The 20937-nt window shown below is 35.3% G+C and overlaps 1 protein-coding gene across 3 annotated transcripts in view; it reads right to left on the bottom strand.

Moving 5' to 3' along the window:
- Window positions 1-2299: 2299 nt before the first annotated feature.
- The window catches only part of LOC133200779 (zinc finger FYVE domain-containing protein 9-like), a 36656-nt gene continuing 18018 nt past the window's right edge, over window positions 2300-20937 (bottom strand). The window contains exons 2-18 of one of the 3 annotated variants that reach the window (XM_061336570.1): window positions 19833-19942; window positions 19501-19578; window positions 16708-19005; window positions 16313-16497; window positions 15936-16032; window positions 14832-14924; window positions 12646-12804; window positions 11878-11982; window positions 11592-11645; window positions 11235-11303; window positions 9068-9232; window positions 7993-8217; window positions 7614-7801; window positions 7212-7362; window positions 5631-5874; window positions 5182-5458; window positions 2300-3625 (exon numbers count right to left, since the gene is read on the bottom strand). In XM_061336570.1, the coding sequence (XP_061192554.1) occupies window positions 3473-3625; window positions 5182-5458; window positions 5631-5874; window positions 7212-7362; window positions 7614-7801; window positions 7993-8217; window positions 9068-9232; window positions 11235-11303; window positions 11592-11645; window positions 11878-11982; window positions 12646-12804; window positions 14832-14924; window positions 15936-16032; window positions 16313-16497; window positions 16708-19005; window positions 19501-19555 (4518 nt within the window). In that variant the 5' untranslated portion in view covers window positions 19556-19578; window positions 19833-19942 and the 3' untranslated portion in view covers window positions 2300-3472. The remainder of the gene's footprint in view (window positions 3626-5181; window positions 5459-5630; window positions 5875-7211; window positions 7363-7613; window positions 7802-7992; window positions 8218-9067; window positions 9233-11234; window positions 11304-11591; window positions 11646-11877; window positions 11983-12645; window positions 12805-14831; window positions 14925-15935; window positions 16033-16312; window positions 16498-16707; window positions 19006-19500; window positions 19579-19832; window positions 19943-20937) is intronic. The other 2 variants (XM_061336571.1, XM_061336572.1) reach the window with 2 other exon arrangements.

Below are 20937 nucleotides of genomic sequence, written 5' to 3'. Positions count from 1 at the left end.
GGTCAAGGTCAAAGGAAAGGTAAAGGTCAAAAAACATTGATGCAGTTGAATAGCTCTCATCGGTATGTATCAGCATATGAAGTTTGACACTAATTTAAGAAAAGTGAGGTCAAGGTCAGAGGAAAGGTCAAGGTCAAAAAATGTTGATGCAGTTGAAAAGGTTACATCAGTATGTATAAGCATATGAAGTTTGATGAAAATATTATGAATGGTTTCTTTAAAAATGAGCTAAACACTAATTTAAGAAAAGTGAGGTCAAGGTCAAAGGAAAGGTCAAGGTCAAAATATATTGATGCAGTTGAATAGCTCTTATCGGTATGTATCAGCATATGAAGTTTGACACTAAACGAACAGTTCATAGTATTTCCTGCGTTGAGAAAAATTTAGAATTTTATTTATATGGTCATTGTTATCTAAAGCATTAATGAAGTCTTTAGATAACAATGACCATATAAATAAAATTCTAAATTTTTCTCAACGCAGGAAATACTATGAACTGTTCGTTTTTGAAAGTGATGGGAGAGAAGGGAGGACAGCAAGAGAAATAATTAACCTCATCAGGAAAATATTTGACAAGAAAAAAAGAGGAAAACTGGAAAATTATCCATGCTAAAAAAAAATGCATCGAGAGGGGGGTGTTAAATTTTTTGGAGAATTTTTCTAATACATCAATATGGGAAGTTTTCACTTACTTCAACACAAAATGGGTGGGGAGGGGGGGGGAAGTTTCTTTCAATGAACATTGTCATACTAAATAAACAACAAATGATAAGGTTCGGAACTAAGGGGATGGACTTTCTTTCCCACTCCTCCCGATTCTAAAAAAAAACCCCAGACATATTCGTAATCTATTTACATTATTCTTTAATTTCTGAATATAATTTCTTTGTTTTGGATTACCGAAGGATAGTAAAATTGAATAAATTATTCAGTTGGTACATTTTCCCGTTTACCAAACTAAACGCATCTAAGACCACTCATAGATTGTGCAACTTGGTTATATATCTCGTAATCACGAGATAATTGACGCGTTATTACGAGAAGAGACCTCGTAATAACGAGATTCTTTCTCGTAATAATGAGATCTTTATTCGTAATTACAAGATAATTATCTTGTAATTACGAGATAGTGGGGTGTAATTTTTTATTTGCTTGATACTCAAAGGCTTTCGTACTTAGGTTATCTATAACAATCGTTTTCTATATATAAATTACTTGCACGTATTTTCGAAATAATGAACTAATCATTCTTTACATCATACGGGTATATGCTGTCTAGTCGACCCTTCCTCCTTCCGTATACATTTTTCTATGAAGAAACTTTATTCAGGTATTTAAAAAAAATATTAAAAAAAATAAATAGGGACACATTTTGTTAAAATAATACTGTCCTTCCCATTAATTTCTTTCTTAGACTCTATCCTCCTTCCCTGTTCTCAGACACAGACTCCAGTCCTAATATAAATGGTGACGCCCTCTCTCCCCCAACACACTTTCTTAGATTATTTTTAGACATGATAAAACATCAAATACAAATTTCCTCGCACATAAAACCTAGATTATGTTTCCCATTTTTGTTCAGTTTTAAGAGATTCCTTCTCTATCACTACAGAAATACTCTAATCTGAACAACAATGGAAAATGAAATCGTATCACAAATTCGTGTATTTTTGGTAATTATCTTGTTGAAAAGAAATCTTTCCAAGGTGTGTGTGTGTGTGGAGGGGGGGATTCATAACATGAACTCATCTGAATCTACACTACAGTGTTCATAGGATGTGTTCCCAGCTGTTTGACTGAAATCATCAAAATTTACAGTACAGTCAGTACACATATGCTTTCATGCCAATGTGAGTTAGTGTTTCCATGCTTTACTTCAGAGGACTTACATTATTTTTCCTAAACATCCCTTCGAAAAAGAAGCCCCCTCCCCCACATTCCTTGGCCTCCTCCACCTAGCCCAAAATTCCCCCCCCCCCCCCCCCCCCCAGCCCTTCACCTCCTCCATGAAGCCCCAACAGAACCTTGTGTATCATGCTTTGAACAAACTTGAATCTGCACTTAAATTATGGTTTCAAATCATGTTTGACTTCTTTAGAACAGTGGTTTTCAAGATTTTTAAAATTGTTCTTCTAGCCTTAACAAAATTTCAGTATCTACGATTACCTTGACCTTTGTATTATGACCTTAAGTCAAGGTTATAACAAACCATTTAAGGAAGAGCAGGAACGATCAAGTTGGATGTCAACTAAGTATCTTACTCCTACCTTCATTCTCACAGGAATGAAAACCTGGCAACTGTAGGTAGAATATCTCTTTATTGTGGATAACTTCACACCTCATACCAAGGTAAGACTGTCGTACATACATGTACAATTTTATACACCAATAACAAATTACAATAAATCTCTCCAACAATTACTATGATTTTATGTTTAACAAAAGCTTACAAGCTAAATAAATATTTCATTACATACAATATGCATGTTTTCAATAGTATTATTTTCAAAATGCAGTTTTTTTTTTTAACTTTCACAAAATAAAATCATTGACACAAATAACATACTGAAATTTAGCTAAGCAATAAATAAACGACTGTCAGTTACCATATATGACATCATATTTTTAAAATGCTGAAAGAGTATTGCCAAAAAAATACAAACAAACAAACAAAAAAAAATGCAGCAAATAAATATAACTACTCCTTCATTAGACACTCAAAGAACACTCTGAAAATAATCCTAAAAACTTGAACTTAGGGAAAATGACAGTTTTGATAAATAAAAATATAGGGAATCCCTGAAATATGAAATGTTTAACAACAAATGTTTATGACTGACAAAATGGGCAAATCAGCAACTATTTTTCATTTTTGTGTTTGTTTTTTTGTTTTTGACAAAGATGGGTCACAACCTCTACAATGTGACACATCAATCAGTGTCATTTTAAGATACCATAATTTGTTGTGCACACATTTTCTTCTTGAATACCATTCAGTACGAACTACATGTATATTATATTCTCTTGATAGACTGTACTTATAAAATTACGTATAAATTAAACTTTTTTGGAAATGATTATAGATCATACAAGATGTATACATAATACAGAAATAAAAATTTGTTCTTTCTTCTCTTTGTAATTTGTTAACTTATCAACATGTAGATAATGATATTAAGCATGTACAAACCATCATTTATATGTACAATGTACTATAAAAATGTACAATGCAAAATGGCCAGAAATATATTTCTTTATAAAATTTTCTGAATAAATAAAACCTATACATTAAGAACTTCAGACAGACAAAAATACATGTAAACTGTTACATGTTCCAGCCATTTTAAGAGCCTTACACACTGAATATAACTAAAATGTTTAGTTAATGAGATAACAATGCTCTGACCTAGTTTTATCAATATCACAACAGTATGACAAACTGATAGTAAATGAATCCAGGGAACCCTTGTGTTCACTCCAGAATGTGAAATATGAGCTCTAAGACCACTGATCCTCCTCGACAGAGAGGGACCGCACTGTGAATGACAGGAATTAACTCGTTGTCAAGGTCATTCATATAAATGTCCGGTAATTTTTCTCCATTGGCTCCAATGTCATATCCCACCTAAATAATGAAAAAAAATTGAAAAATTACAAGTTTACAGTTCTAAAATAATTTATAAACTAGAAATATGTCCATAGGATATGAATGCCCCGCCGAGGGTATATTAGTAATGCAACATTTTAACACAAATTGAGAAAAGTGAGGTCAAGGTCAAAGGAAAGGTAAAGGTCAAAAAACATTGATGCAGTTGAATAGCTCTCATCGGTATGTATCAGCATATGAAGTTTGACACTAATTTAAGAAAAGTGAGGTCAAGGTCAGAGGAAAGGTCAAGGTCAAAAAATGTTGATGCAGTTGAAAAGGTTACATCAGTATGTATAAGCATATGAAGTTTGATGAAAATATTATGAATGGTTTCTTTAAAAATGAGCTAAACACTAATTTAAGAAAAGTGAGGTCAAGGTCAAAGGAAAGGTCAAGGTCAAAATATATTGATGCAGTTGAATAGCTCTTATCGGTATGTATCAGCATATGAAGTTTGACACTAATTTAAGAAAAGTGAGGTCAAGGTCAGAGGAAAGGTCAAGGTCAAAAAATGTTGATGCAGTTGAAAAGGTTACATCAGTATGTATCAGGATATGAAGTTTGTTAAAAATATCTGGAATGGTTTCATTAAAACTGAGCTTAACACTTATTTAAGGAAAGTGAGGTCAAGGTCAAAAGAAAGGTCAAGGTCAAAAAATGTTGATGCAATTGAATAGCATACATCAGTATGTATCAACATATGAAGTTTGATTACACTATCTTGAATGGTATCTTTAAAACTGAGCTAAACACCAATTTAAGAAAAGTGAGGTCAAGGTCAAAAGTAAGGTCAAGGTCAAAAAATGTTGATGCAGTTGAATAGCTTACATCAGTATGTATCAACATATGAAGTTTGATTACACTTTCTTGAATGGTATCTTTAAAACTGAGCTAAACACTAATTTAAGAAAAGTGAGGTCAAGGTCAAAAGAAAGGTCAAGGTCAAAAAATGTTGATGCAGTTGAATAGCTTATGTCAGTAGGTATCAACATATGAAGTTTCATTACACTATCTTGAATGGTATCTTTAAAACTGAGCTAAACACTAATTTAAGAAAAGTGAGGTAAAGGTCAAAGGAAAGGTCAAGGTCAAAAAATGTTGATGCAGTTGCATAGCCCTCATCAATATCTATCAGCATATGAAGTTTGATAAAAATATCTTGGATAGTTTCTTTGAAACTGAGCTTTGAACAGAGCTAAACGCAAAGTGTGACGGAAGGACAGACGGAAGGACGGAAGGACGGAAGACAGACATGACAAACACTATATGCCCCGGCCATATTCATGGCGGGGCATAAAGAACTCATGAAAGTGATTTTTTTTAAAAATATACCAGTATACAAATGAGTGATATTTCACAAAATACTGCTTTCTTCTAATACCAGTAGTTCGTAATTATGTATAAAGCATTTCTAGATATTCCTATGTATAACATTTCTAGATGGCGTTAAAAGAAAAGTTAACGCAAGCACTGGAACTGTGAAAATTTAATTAAAACATAATTCTAGTTCAGCTAATTGGACAACAGTGTACCTTATCGGATTCCAGTGACACACGGAGTCCCAGCTTAACAAGGCCTGCCTCTTTTAACTGGTCCAGACGTGGGGTGAGAGCAATACATGCAGCACTGGCCAGTGTCTCTGCCATATGACTGACATCCACTGGTTCACGAGATCCACCATCTTTGTTCTCAATGAAGAAGACATCTGTCCATCTGATGACACGATGTTCCCCAGCGTAGTCCGTGGCATGGGGAATATGGACACTGGTGATGCCGTCCATTGGCATACCATCTATGGGACTCTTTACTCTATTTACAAATTAAACCATTTACGAATTCTCCTTCTTTCATGGAATATAAAGGATATTTTCATTTAATACCATAATGGATGTGAGAAGAACAATCTATATTACAGAGGACAATATGAAAGCATTTCATTTGAGATTTTACCAGATATGAACCTTCCTTGTTCTCTACATACCCAAGATTGATGTGTTTGTCCTCTCTGACCCACTGAATGAGGACCACTTCCTCTGGAGACTGTGAGGACAGAGGACCACACCCAATAGTAAACTCCTTCATGTCCTTAATGGACTGTTTAAGTGCCGCCATTGACTCAGGGGTAATCTGAACCATTAGTCCATCCTCCACGATGCTGGACTTGGCTCTCAGTCCAGAGCTGGGTTTCAGGGCTCCATTGAAGACAACAAAACTGGCTCCTGTCACTGAAAGGCAAGGGAAATAACTTATACAAGAGCAAGAACAGTTGAACAATGAGAGGATGAAGACCTTTAAAAAACAACTCAACTCATGTAAAAGGAAGGCTAAAATCATGTGTGCAAGAAGAGCTTTTACATAATTCCAAAATGTGCCCTTCAAATACCAGACTATTTTCATTTTCTATGGAGGTAGATGTTTCTTTGACCTTGACCTGTTAATATGAAGCCTAAACCTTGAATATGATATTAGATTACATCTGTTTCTCATATATATTTCAAAATATATAGCAAAGACTATAGTTGTTGACAGACACACAGATGAATAGCATAATACACCAAAAAACAATTAATTTTTGCTTGGTAAGAGTAAAAATCATTTTGTGTATACGATATTTATTTAGTGACTTGTTTATCCAATATAGAACTCTGTTTAGAATTCTTGTTAATTTCAAGTTTACATGTGAACCTTCACGTTTACATTGCAGATGCACTATAATTTTGATTTTAATCCTGGATAAGAGCTCTCGTTTTTATTTTATGAGCTATCTATAACTATCCTCTTATCTTATTGCTACTCACCTTTCCTGGGCTTGTTCTGTATGTCGATGGCCCGGATCTGATATTCTCTGATTTTTGTACTCACCTTTCCTGGGCTTGTTCTGTATGTTGATGGCCCAGGTCTGATATTCTCTGACTTTTGTACTCACCTTTCCTGGGCTTGTTCTGTATGTTGATGGCCCAGGTCTGATATTCTCTGACTTTTGTACTCATCTTTCCTGGGTTTGTTCTGTATGTTGATGGCCCGGGTCTGATATTCTCTGACATTTGTACTCACCTTTTCTGGTTCTGTTCTGTATGTTGATGGCCCAGGTCGGATAGTCTCTGACTTTTGTACTCACCTTTCCTGGTCTTGTTCTGTATGTTGATGGCCTGGGTCTGATATTCTCTGACTTTTGTACTCACCTTTCCTGGGCTTGTTCTGTATGTTGATGGCCCAGGTCTGATAGTCTGACTTTTGTACTCACCTTTCCTGGGCTTGTTCTGTATGTTGATGGCCCGAGTCTGATATTCTCCGACTTTTGTACTCACCTTTCCTAGGCTTGTTCTGCATGTTGATTGCCTGGGTCTGATAGTCTCTGACTTTTGTACTCACCTTTCCTAGGCTTGTTCTGTATGTTGATTGCCGGAGTCTGATAGTCTCTGACTTTTGTACTCACCTTTCCTGGGCTTGTTCTGTATGTTGATGGCCCGGGTCTGATAGTCTCCGACTTTTATACTCACCTTTCCTGGGCTTGTTTTGTATGTTGATGGCCCAGGTCTGATAGTCTGACTTTTGTACTCACCTTTCCTGGGCTTGTTTTGTATGTTGATGGCCTGGGTCTGATAATTTCCGTCGTCATTCTGGATACACACCAAGTGGGAGTCGGCCTCCGTACTAAAGCATGCTCCTATAGCCATCACATGCTCGTTGCTATTTTCAACCACCTTCATAAGCTTGAAGAATAAATAACCTTAACAATTAGGCACTCCTATTTCTAAATCAATATTGATTTCTTAAATACAGTAAAACAAGTTCACATCAGCCATCAATAAATTCCCTAATTCTTTAAAGAATATTATAGATACACGAAACTATATATGTATATAGGGACTAAAATATTTTTGCTAGAATGCAAAAAAATACTGTATATCTTCTAAAATTTTTTCTTTAAGTCTTTATCCTGACAATTCTTTCAAGGACTTACATCTTCATATCGATTACGTGGGAAATTGATTGTTGTCCGTTTGTCCTGCATGTGTATTGTGATTCCTTTAATCTGGGGTAACATGTACTGGAAATTTCGGAAGTCAGCCAGGAGATTCATTATGGTATGTCCTATCTCAAAGAAGACAGGTTTTCGATTTCGAATGCTGATCAATGGACAAGGATAGTCTGTAAGAGATATAAGATAACGCTGTAGCATAACTGTAAATAACATTATCTAAACATAGCACTTTTCCATAATATGATCTCTTTTAATATAACTTATAAACACATCTGAAATATTTTAAGCTATGAATCAAGCATTATCCAAAATCTTCAACCCATTACACATTAAGCAGATATTAATATAATAATCTTACATCTGTATTCTGCCCCAAGCCGCAACAGAAGGCGTATAGGAAAGACTTTGGCCCAGGGCATTTCCCACTTTTGTAGAAGAATCCCAAATAAATATGGAGGTGTGGGGAGTACAAGTTTATGTAGACACTGGAAGGTCGGCTTTATATACAAAAATCCTCCATGGTCTCTGTCATCTAGGAATGTCTGTGTAAATATTGAATGCCCCATGTCTGAAACTGTGTTACCTAAAATAGAAAGAATAATGTTACCTACAATACAACAATAATGTGTTACCTACAATACAACAGTGATGGTTGTACATGTATATACAAGAGTCAACTAAAATCAGACAAACTGAATCATGTGAGCCCCTGTCTAGGGAAAGCAAAACAATTCTATAAACATAACAAGGCCCATGGTCAACAATGCTCACCTGAGTCACCATAGCCCTGCTGTTCTTCAGAAACCCTATCCTACCCATGGGGCCATGATTTGCACAACTGAATCACTACCTGCTTGCTTATTTTATTAATATGACTAATCATGACCATGTTGTTCTTTACAAGAAGTTTTTAATTTTTTTCTTTGATCCTCTATTGTGGCCCCACCCTACCCCCATGGTGTCATGATCTGAAGAAAAAAAGAACCTGAAGATGCTTGCATATAAATATCACTTATCATGACCTTGCTGTTTTTAAGAAAATGATTTCAAAATATTCTTCAAATATATTCCCATGTGAAACTTAGATCACTTATTGTTGAACAACCCTGCCCCTGGTTTCATGATTTAAACAAACTTAAATTTAAGTAGGTAATTGAAGATTGCACATTAGTTTCACTTTTTCTGGTCCATTGGTTCTTGTGAGGAAGATTTTCAAGACACCCATCCTATTTTTGTCCTTTACTGATTATCTCCTCTTTCAAGATAGGGTTTAGTTGATATTGGCCCTGTGGTTCTTGAGAAGTCAAAAATGTGAAAAGATTACAGATGGACAGACAGGCAGCCAGACAGACAAAATGTAATCAGAAAAACTTGCTGAAAAAAAGCTGAACTTTCAGCTCAGGTGAGCAATAAATCAGAAAACGTTAACTGACCTTTCCCAGCCTCCTCATAGACATAGTATAAATGTCTGAACACATCAACAGGAATCATGTCCTCGTCTGGGAGGCATTCCAGAATAATGACAATCTCATCCTGCCCCACAGTACACATTCCCTGTGTCGTAAAACTCCAACACACACGATTTACACAACAGTCCACTGTAAATAGAAAATTGGAAATCTCTCTTTGACATAATGCTACACTTCATACCAAACCTTGTGACTGGATATTTCATTTAAACTGCATTATTTTTTTATGAAGGACTTTGAATTTTAGTCCAAGTCATATACTTGTCATGATATAGATTTCTAACGTATTTATTCTGTTGTTAGTCATATATGTATAATGCATATCACACCAATGAGCTTGGTGTATGTTTAACTTAAACATACATACAAGAATCAATATAATTCTTTGACTCCATTTATCAAAGAAAATTAAAGGTACTACGAGTAAGCTCACAAAATTATATCCCTCCCCCCCCTACAATTTTTTTAATAAAGCCCATATTCTTTTTTCTAAAAGTGACCTTGAACTTGCCAAAATGACCTTGTTTCAAGAACATGACATGTCTTCTGGTCATAAGTAACTTCTGTGTGAATTATGAACTTCTCACACTTTTAGAAAGATATGGAATGGACATGAATTTGACACTTAGCAGTGACCTTGAACTTGCCAAAATGACCTAGGGTACCCTCAGCTCATGAGTAATCTTTGTTTAGAGTACAAATTTGAAATATTTATCCATAAGAGAGCAATGAACTGGACACAAATTTTATACTTCTTCTACCAGTGACCTTGAACTTATTTGAATGACCTTGGTCTAAAGTCATGACACAATCTCAGGACATAAGTAATATTTGTGCAAAGAATGAGCTTCAACTGTTTCTCTATATGACAGTTATGGAAAGTACATAAATTTTACAATTTATTTGCCAGTAACCTTGAACTTGCTAAAATGATCATGGTCAAGATCATAAAACACCCTCAAGTCATAAATAATCCAGTATCAAAATTTTTCTTCATTTGAGAGTTATGTACCAGATATGAATTACACATTTTCTACCAGAGACCTTGAACTTGCTTTAATGACCTTTTATCAAGGTCAAGATACACTCTCTGGTCATAAGCAAATGTTTTGCTAAGTATGAGCTTCCAATGTTTCTCCATTACACAATATGGTAAAGACAGGAATCATGAATTTTTCAAAAACTGAACTTGAACTTGACCAAATGATCTTATGTCAAGGTCATGACAGACTTTTAGATCATAAGAGTTTGAACTTCCAGTGTTTCTCAATTGCAAAGAACAAGGTACGGTTTCAATACAAATCTTGCCCTGTGTTTTTCTTAAAAATGAAAGTGATGTAAAAAATTAAAACTTAAGCTTTTTTAATCATTGAAATTCCATGCAGAAAGATCATACAAACCATTTTTCTCACATGACCTTCTAAATACTAACTGTGACGTCATAAACCTGTGCATTTTCCCGTATTTTCTTAAAAAGATGCAGAAGACACTAATTTTCAATGAAATTTTCTTTCAGAAAATATTGTCCACAGGCATCGCCCACAAAGATTTGGAAATATATGATTTTTCAAAGAATTTTACACAACATATCCGAAAATTAAAGTGGGCGACAGCTGTGGACACTATTTTCTTAAGGAAAATAACCCTAGAAATGGGCCATTTTGAGGCTTTTTCTGTTTAAAATAGAGAAATGCATCAAATTCATGACGTCATATGTCCAGAATGGTACTCCTTCATGCCATATTCCTTCCTGATTTATCACAGTCATATACTCAACTAATATTTAAGCCAGTTTCAAAACTTTTTGAAAGCATTAATTTTTTTAAGGCACGATAAAGCTAAAACCGTACCTTCTTCTTTATAAACTGGACACAAGTTTAAATTTTTTTTTGCCAGTGTCCTTGAACTTGGATCCAATTCATAACACACTCAGGTCAAAACCAACCTTTGTGTCAAGAATGAGCTTCAAATCTATCTCCATTAGAGAGTTATGGCCAGGACACGATTGCAAGGATAGACGGACAGACAGACAAGAAGGTAGTCCTATATACCTTCCCAAACTTTGTTTGGGGGGGGGGGGGTTGTTACAATAAACCATAGAATCAGTTACATGTATGTTAAATCAACTTACAGGTCAATATCTTTGTCAAAACATGAAGATTGGAACAAAGGGCAAAGGTCAATGGGTTGGCATTTTCATCTGAAATTAAAATATTAGTAAACCATTAAATGTCTTCACTATATTTAATTTCACTCATAATATTTTCAATTCATTGTGACAAGATAGTAAAAAACAAGATTAAATACAGTACTATTTATCACACTCTGTTCTCATGAGAACTCAATTTGTACCTAATTCCAATAGATTTTGCAGAATTGTCTCATTATAAGTTCTTGCTATAATTCTTGGAAGCATCTCTAGATATAGCACACTAAGTACCAGTCAAATTTTATGTGTAAAGCTCACAACCATATACAAACAACTGACCTTTTATTTGTGGTAAGTACTTCTCCATAGAGGGATTTTCTTCAAGTGTTACCTCTGCAAAAACAAAAATCAATTAAATCCAAATAAAAAAAGAAAATTTTGAGTATACATGTACTTGTATCACTTTTCCGTTTTTAGATATACAAAACTAATGAATATCAGCAGTCAAGAAAACTCTCAAAATGTACTGAGAATCTGTTTTATCTGATTTAGTGCTTAAACTATATTCATTTCCTAAATAAGAACCTCAAGGGTAGAGAAAATTGTCCTATTAGCTGGTACATACCTTCATTAGACTTCAGAGTCATAACAACTGGAGGTAGCCCTGACTCGGGAATCAAACACTGAGTTCTTTGAGTCTCACTTGAGCGCACTCGTCTCCCTCCTCCATCTACAACAAAATGAATCTTTGATTTTGTAACAGTGGGATGCAATCCAACTTCTTTACACTGCAGGACAACTTTTGAAAAAAAAAATTATACAAAAAATTGACTAAAATAATCACAGAAAAAAGAAATCTGCATTGAAAAATCTATTTTTATATGAAAACCTAATCTACATGCTAAGGCAGTTTTGTTCTTGTTCATAAGTCAGGGAACAGATCTACCTCAATCCTAATAATCAAGTTATTGTAAAAATTAATTTCTTCAATATTTTTTCTCCTTTTCTAGTCATTAGTTTTATGTTACAAATATCCTCATCTGTATTCTTGCTGTTTAACTACACTGTACATGTCCTTGATGTTTGCAATTGGGTCCACAGATGACTGTACAACTAGTCAATTTGAAAAAATGGAAACAAATATTTACAATACAACTGTGTAGTACACAGTGGAGGTATTACCTATGTTGTACACAGTGAATTTATGAACTGTGTTGTATACAGTGGAGGTATTACTTGTATTTTATACAGTTGAGGTATTACTTGTGTTATACACAGTTGAAGTATTACTCATATACAGTGGAGGTACTACATATGTTGTACACAGTGAATTTACGAACTGTGTTGTATACAGTCTAGGTATTACCTGTGTTGTATACAGTCGATGTATTACCTGCACTGGTCTTGTCTACTCGTTTCTGACTTCTCTGGGATCGGCGCAATGGCAGTCGGGAGGACGCCTGGTTTGAACCATCAAGCTCTGTCAAATCACCACCAGGTCGAATTCCATCAGAAAACATCACCTGTTTTGGCTCATGTCTTCTTTGGGAACCTACAAGCAGTTTCTATAGCTTACACTCCAAGCCTCAAATTTTTTAAAATATAGGATATGGAAAATCACAACCCCAGTCAACGTCCAACAAGCTTTAAACACACTATGAATAAGGGGCAGTGACCAGCTTAAATGTATGAAAACTTTTACACTGTTACATACACTGTACTAATTTACAATACAAAAATATTGAAGTCAATATCAGGATTTCTTGGGAAATGGTCAACATATCTGGTTTAAATCTTTTGTCTATATCTGCTAAAGTAGGGTATATGGGGGCAAATTATGGAAATAGTGGCAAGTATAGCTTAAGACAAGAGTTGTACCATATATACTTGCCTCTAAGTTATAGGCGAGTTATAAAAATATTGGTATTTTAGAGGGTCAATCCCTCTAATATAGCTTGAAAAATACAACCGACTTACAGGCGGGCAGACATATAGGCGAGTATATATGGTAACTCTGTCAGATAAATACTGGTTTACATTCTCGTGTAGAAAGGCAACAAAGAAGTATTCCAAGTATATGAATTTTATTTAACACAAAAACTAATTGTACAAAGGTATATATGTCCATTTCTATTGTCCCAACAGTGAAAGCATAAGATATGAATTTAGTTTGGAAATTCCAGGCAAGCTAAGAATTAAGATAAATATGTACAAGCATCTGCTAAAACTTTAAAATAATCTAAGAAGTCATTCAAAAAAGACAATGATTGATGTTCAACAGAACGTCTGTTCTACTGTCCTGTGACAGAACATGCCTTGAAGTTTGGAAAGCCGACCAAAAAAAAAAAGAATTACATGAATTAATTTCATTAATTCTGAATGAAATTAGGTGGCTAAATGTAATAATCATGTGCTAAAACTAGTAATGAAATTAGCGTAAATAATTAAAAGAACATAAAATGAATGCATTCATCCCTACATTAACCATAAAGCCTGTTATATGTTTATAATAAAGCTTACTCGGGATTATTATAATCTCTGTGTTTAAATTGGTGGCAATGCAGCTTACATTTTATTATTTACATGTCTAAACAAAATCCTAAAGGCTCACAAATCTGCCTTTATATGCCAGTCTACTCATGTATGCACTCACTCAGACACTGTCAAACCTGAGTTAAATCATCTGATCACCTATATTAGTATGTGAGTGTACTCAACATCAGGCTTGAGTTAACCAATCATCTGATCACCTATACTAGTATGTGAGTGTACTCAATTTCAGGCTTGAGTTAACCAATCATCTGCATATCATGAGAACATGTAACTTGCCTTAAAATTTAAGAATTTATACATCTGCTTAACAGATTGTTCTCAGCATCTGAGTTCAGTAACTCATTTCTATATGTACAATGTAAGGTTAATCAATGTAAGGTTAATACTTCATGCTCCGGTAGATCTGGTTATGTCCTATCATCATGACCCTATTTATACCAGAGACATAAATAATAGAGATCTCCAACTTTACTTTTACTTTACTTTTTTCAAACCTTGTACTGTTTAAAGCAGATAAATCTTTTCATTAATATCAACAAAGTATTTAGAACATTATCTTTTCATAAGTTACTTTATTGAATACCGTAACAAAGGAGAAATCAGAAATACCAACAGGTGACTCATGATCATCCATATCCCTGATATTTCACCAACTTCCAATCATTTACTCCTTAAATTAATTTGCCTAGTTTGCTTTTAATCAATATATAGGTTTAAGACTTTAAAAATCATACACTCATTACACGTATTATAATAATAGAATTAATATTAATTTAACTTTAGATTGAAAAACACAACCAAGAAAGAGTAATTGCTGGGACTGCCACATATTTTAGTAAATTGGCATGTTAATGGCAGAGTTTGTGAGAGTCTGTTACTTATTAATGTCTCTGTTTATACAAACTCTTACATATGTCTAACAATCAAAATGTGTGTGTACTCAACTTGTAATACATCTACCTGATATGTGAGTGTACATGATAATCCTGTGTTACATAAAATTCTTATATATGTAAGAATACTTACCATCTCGCTTGAGTACACTTGTGGGGGGAGAGGTTAAAGGTCGTTCACCTGTGCCTGATGCCATGCCTTGATCCGCTTCATTGCACAAATCTGCTGCAGAAGAAAATGCAAAGCTATACATTCAAAGCAGGTCAATGTAAGATAACACAGGGGAGGAAGAATAGCAACAAGGCATGCAGGATTTATTGAACATAATCTATCAACAGCAGAGCATGTAAAGAATATTGTCACGAGAAAGCAGTGATTTCTACAGGTAGGGCAGTTACTTCGTATTCCTGAATGTTTTGGACATGAAATTGTTGGGTATCAGTGAGCATTACAGAATCAACCAAATATATATATATATATATATATATATATATATATATATATATATATATATATATATATATATATATATATATATATATATATATATAGATATGATCAATGATAGAGAAATTATAGTGAGATCAAAACTTGTTGAGATGTTGTGTATTCCAAATTCTTGCCAAATACCATGTAAACGTTTAGTCCCTTTCAGTAAATTCAGTTGTTTAAAATATTGTCTAATCTGGAATGTTGTCTACTCTGCCCAATTTCTTTGGAACCAGTGGTGTCCAGATTAGACAAGTTTAATTAAGTGTAATATCATGGTAAGAAATCAACTTGTTTGAAAATGTCATTTAAAGTAAGAAAAAAAAAGAATAAGGCAGATATTGTCCCAGACAGAAGTGGAATAGAGACATGTGTAGCCATTATTACTCAACATTGTTTGACTTCAATACTATCAGTATATTTCCATCTGTTACCGGTTATACATGTAAGTGTTTACATCTGATTACTTGTCTATCTACACAGGGGAAATTACTCATACCTGCAGGTTCAAAAGTGCATATTTAGTGTGTGGGAATTAGTTCTTCACAAAAAAGTGGAATATGGAGATAAGTTTTGACATTTACTTATATTGTTCTGCAAAACCTGCTGTGGAAATGTCAAGTTCATAATTTACAAAGGTGTATGTATTATGATCATGATTTATACTTTTGGATTAACATATGACCTGCTAGCTATCCAAGGATTGACCTCTATATTCAGATTTACATTTCTATTTATAGATTTTACCTTCGATCATTTGATGACAAGGAACACACACGCGGGCCTCTTTGTTATCCATGTAAGGGAGACGACTTTTTAAATTACAGCACGTTGAACAATAGACCTGTCAAAACCATTATAAAGATTAATAAAATAAGGAAATATTTTATCTACTAAGCTCAGTTTAACAATATGGCATTTAAATTATACAATAAACTATATATTTTATGTTGATTTCCTTAAAGCAAAATACAGGTAGAACAAATGTTAAGTAGTAACATAGATTTTGTGAATGTGAAGTTTTCAGTTAGTTATTTGCACTTCTCAAATGAGGAACACTTTATATGGCTTAAAAAATCAATACTGAAGACACAAACATGAAAAGACAATTAAATATCAGATACCTTTCCACATGCTCTACAGTGGTGTCTCCTCTTGGTGAAGGTAAACTTCATCTCACATCCCATACAGTTAGGTGCTTCACTGTCCGGGATCCATCGGGGAGCCACCCGCCCCACCCCTGAGGGATTATATCCTGCCCCAACAGGTTCCTCATTTGGTATAATGTCTTCAGACAATGTGTTCAGATCTGAAAAAAAGTATCTTCTTAAATAGAAAATATTAAAACACACAGATATACCAGGTACAATGCAGGTTTGTTGTATCTTTATACTATATTTCATTCATGTCATGGCTACAGAAATTCAATATAACTTTCTACTTACTTGAACAAGTAATTAATTTGTAAACTGTGTTAATCAAACATCCTGTATGTAATCAAGAATATGTTCATTCTTACCCTGTGGGTTATCTTGTGAAGCCCTGATCTCTGGATCTCCATCCACTTCTGGACTGGTCTCTGAATTATTGGGGTAGGGGAATGTATAGGGAGCGGATGACCTCTCATGACCATGTTCTCCTCTCGGGGGGAGGTTTAGACTATTAGGCCTCCTCTGTTGATGAGTACCTCCATCCCCTGGACCCCAGGAGTGGGGACGGTCCACCAACTGACCATTATCCCCAGGATGCCTCATTACAGCCCCTTCTAACCCACTTTCCTGCAGTGACAGTGCAATGGCTGCTGCTAGATCTGGGTCCATCTCTTCCACTGAGTCATTGTTCTGAACACATGAGTCATATTTGTTGACCACTTGTTCACTTTGCACTAATGAGTTCTCTTTTGTATTTTGCTCACTATGAACAGTTGAATCTGTGAATTCCTTTGGTTGAGCCTCTAATGCCTTTGGTGGTTCATTTGGAGGGGTAGCCATTGGTTGTTGGGGCTCTTTAGGACGAGCACCCATATTGGGAGGTAAAGACGTTAGATCCTGGTCTCCTAAACTGGTAGTTGATTCATTTTGTATATCAGAATTTTCGGTAGTAAATTCATCACCCTGAGAGATTTGTTCGCTCACTGTTTCTTGGCCATTGTTTAGTAAATCCAGCCTTTCCCCAGCAACATTTTCATCACAACTAACAGGCTGAATCACTTTATCAGTCCTCACATTTTCACTCTCCGTCTCACTTTGTTGTAATTGTGTTTGAGTAGAATCTGTGAAATCTGAGGTGTGGATCAAAGGTTCTTCTGGATGAACACTTGCATTCTGCCCATCAGGTTCTATGTTACCACTAACATCCCCCAGATAATTGTCCATGTCTGATATGTCTACTTCAGCATCACAGAATCCCACCGCTGATTTAGAATTCGTAGTTACAGTACTGAATCCCACTGTTGATGGTGAATCCAAAGTTGCCAGCTCACTGTTTAAACTGATCTTGCTGCTATCTACAGGTACACTTTCTTTACTATTCTCTTGTTCTAAAGTCAATTGTCCCTCATTACTGGGGGGTTCCACTGTGTCAGACAGACCAATAGGGCTGTCCGAGGCTACAGGATCACAGACACTTCCCTTCACTTCTAGTGCTGTATTAGGTTGTATCATGACGTTTTTTGGCTCTGTAGAATTGATATCATGTGGCACTGATGAAGAATCCTGATTCCTTTCTGTGTTATCACATGACATTATACTTTGTTCATTCAAACTGTGCTCATTACTAGAACTCTCTCCACCCTCAATGTATGGATGCCTGTTACTGATTGCACTTGAAACCTGTCCATCTGATCCTCCAGACAAATCTGTCCTATTTGATGGCCTGCCCTCTGTATCATTCACGTCAAACCTCGGCTCAGAACCAGAGATAGATTTTTGGTTGAAAACCTTTACCTCATTATCTGTGTTATGACTAGATCCAGTCCGTTTTTCACTGTTGTCCACTATATGCGGAGCCTGTGGATTCACTGACCTGAAGTTTTCCTGTCTGGCCAGTGCTTCATGACTTTGTGTTTGTGAAGTACTACCGACTTCCCTCACATCCTGTGTCTGGATGAAGTTTCCAGCATGAACTGGCATTGGTCGCAGCATTAAGTTTGTAGGGGATAGGGTCGTGTTGCTGTCTATACTGTTAACACCAGAGTCAATGGAATTATCAACAGAGGGATAGGTTGTAGGCACCACATGTTGGTGAGATTTTATCCTAGGTGGGGTGTAGATCCCTGTATTGTAAGTGTAAGACTGAGATGAAGGTTTTAATTCCTCGGATTTCTCACCGATCTCTTGAATGTAAGTTAGGTTTGACTTGTTGACCCCATTTGAGATAGCATGAGCCAGGTCTGGAGGAAATGGCTGGTTCTCATACACCGGTGTAAACTCATCCCGAGCCTGTATGGGGTACTTATAATCCTGAGATCTATTAGTAATGACCTGACTCAGATCTAGTTTGTGATCACCATTCATTACCAAATGAGCAGGCTTGGCAGCCCCTTTCTCTTTCATAGCAGCGTTCTCTGAGACCCCAGTTTTATAATCTGTGGCGGGGGCAAAGTCTGCCTCTGATAGGTCGAACTGATCACTCGGGCTATACGGGATGTCATAGGCTGCCATTTCATTGGTGTGATTTAAGCCAACTGTCCATGATGGGTCAGTACTGCCAGCGACATTAGAGAGCTCCTCCCAGGGCCTGTCATTCTTCAATGCCACGTAGCTGGAGAAATCTGACGGTTTGGTTTCCTGTCCTGGACATCCCTTCCCTCCTGTCTCTGAATAATGAAACAAACTCATAGTCAAGATCAGTGAAAATTTTACATAAACCAGATTCCCACCTCCCCTCCCCCTCCCCCCCCCCCCCCCCCCAAAGAATTTTTTTTTTGGATAGGATAATTTTTTTCTGACCTTCCCTAGGATATTGTATAATTTTGTTTGAATATGTAATTTACTGTAGAAAAAAAGTGATATGGCCTGAAGACTATAAACTGAGAACAGACTTAAGTCAAAATTTTGATATGGAATACCTTGAGTTCTATTTAACATATGTGCATAAAAATTTGCAAGTTTGTATAACACACAAATTTGTGCTGATTTTTTTTTTTGGTTTCATAATCATGATAATCAAAATAATTTCAAAAAGTCTGTCTTAAATTTATAATCTTGAGGCCAGATCATGATATTGTAGGTAAGAGTATGTTTCCTGATGGTAATAATTTTGATTCTGAACTGCAGTATTTTTTTGTACACCATTCCTTTTGTCTCCTCACCTTCTGCCTCAAAATCATCTAAAACTTTGTCCAAATCCACAATTAAGCTATCCATATCTGCCTTTAAAGGTCACAACACTGTAAACAGGAAAAAAAAAATTATATAAATAAGTACCGGGTAATGATGCTTCAATTTCTTCAACATTTTCCAAATTGAAAATTTTTATTTACTGTTGTCCCATTTTTTGTTCTAAAAACAATAGACTTCAACTCCATTTGACTGCTCTAGATTTTAAAACATAAAATGTAAAAGTTACAAATCAATCATCATTTCAATATTTCAAAAGCTGTGTAGGACAGAAACACCTTTTGTAACCTTGTAGGTGACTCACCTGTTAGTGACCTGGACAAAGTCCTCCCCTAATTACAGGTAATTACAGGTAATGTCATCAGTCATCCTGCTAATCCAGCTTCCAATGGTACGTGTCAAATAACTCAATTACTACAATATCAATACAAGAACAGTCAGTTATATCTGTCTGTTTTTTTTGGGGGGGGGGGGGGAAGGGGTTGAGGGAGGGGGGTCAGTTCATTATTTGTGTGCAGGAAAGGGGATAATACAAATTAATTAAAAAAAAAAAAGAACTGTCAACATGGTCAATGTTATCTACCTGGGAACCTGTCAAGCTCTCTTTCTCTGTAGAAAGGTTTGTGTTGCAAGGGATATTTTTTTCTGAGAATTGAGTGCATATCAAAATTTGTACATATTGAGGTTTATTACTTACAAAAATTCTGAAAGACATCAGATATATACAAAATTTTGCTGAGGCAGCAACCTGATTTCTGCTAGGGAAACCTCTATATCATTAGACATAGGCTTCTCTAAGATATACATTGTATGACTTAGGTGTTCAACTGTTTGGGGTAAATATTTCCCATAGACTATATATCTAATGCCAAGTCCCTTGCACCATGGGACGTTCATCCTCACAATGTCAAGGTTTTGTGATTTCGGAACTCCACACAAACCCTTGACATAAGTCGCTATTTAAAAGTTGGGTTTGTGGAACACATGACGTAATGAGTAATTATAAACTAACCAATGAGAATATATTTTTCAAATCCGTTGTTTTCAAATGGCCCAACTCCAGAGCATTTCATTTAATGTAACTAGTCACAAATCCTACAATATCGACACTTTCCATTTGAAAGACGAGTCATATTTGTTTTCAAAACTTACCTACAATAAAAGCTATTTTCTGATTGGTTCCAGTCCTAGACTAGGAACAAATAAAATAGTAGCTTTCTAACCCAACTTTTAAATAGCAAATTATGTCAAGGGTTTGTGTGGAGTTCCAAAATCACAAAACCTTGACATTGTGAGGATGTGGTACGTTTGTCATAAGTTTTTTATTTAACGTCAAATTATCACCAAATTTCATAGACATATATTTCAGTAAAACTTGTTTAGTACGAACACGGATATAGCGAATTCAT

Source organism: Saccostrea echinata, unplaced genomic scaffold (genome assembly GCF_033153115.1).
Source record: "Saccostrea echinata isolate AGI-Se365-2 ecotype Australia unplaced genomic scaffold, CSIRO_AGI_Sech_v1 ptg000041l, whole genome shotgun sequence".
NCBI classification, from domain to species: Eukaryota; Metazoa; Mollusca; class Bivalvia; order Ostreida; family Ostreidae; genus Saccostrea; species Saccostrea echinata.
This window is presented reverse-complemented; position numbering and strand designations above follow the sequence as displayed.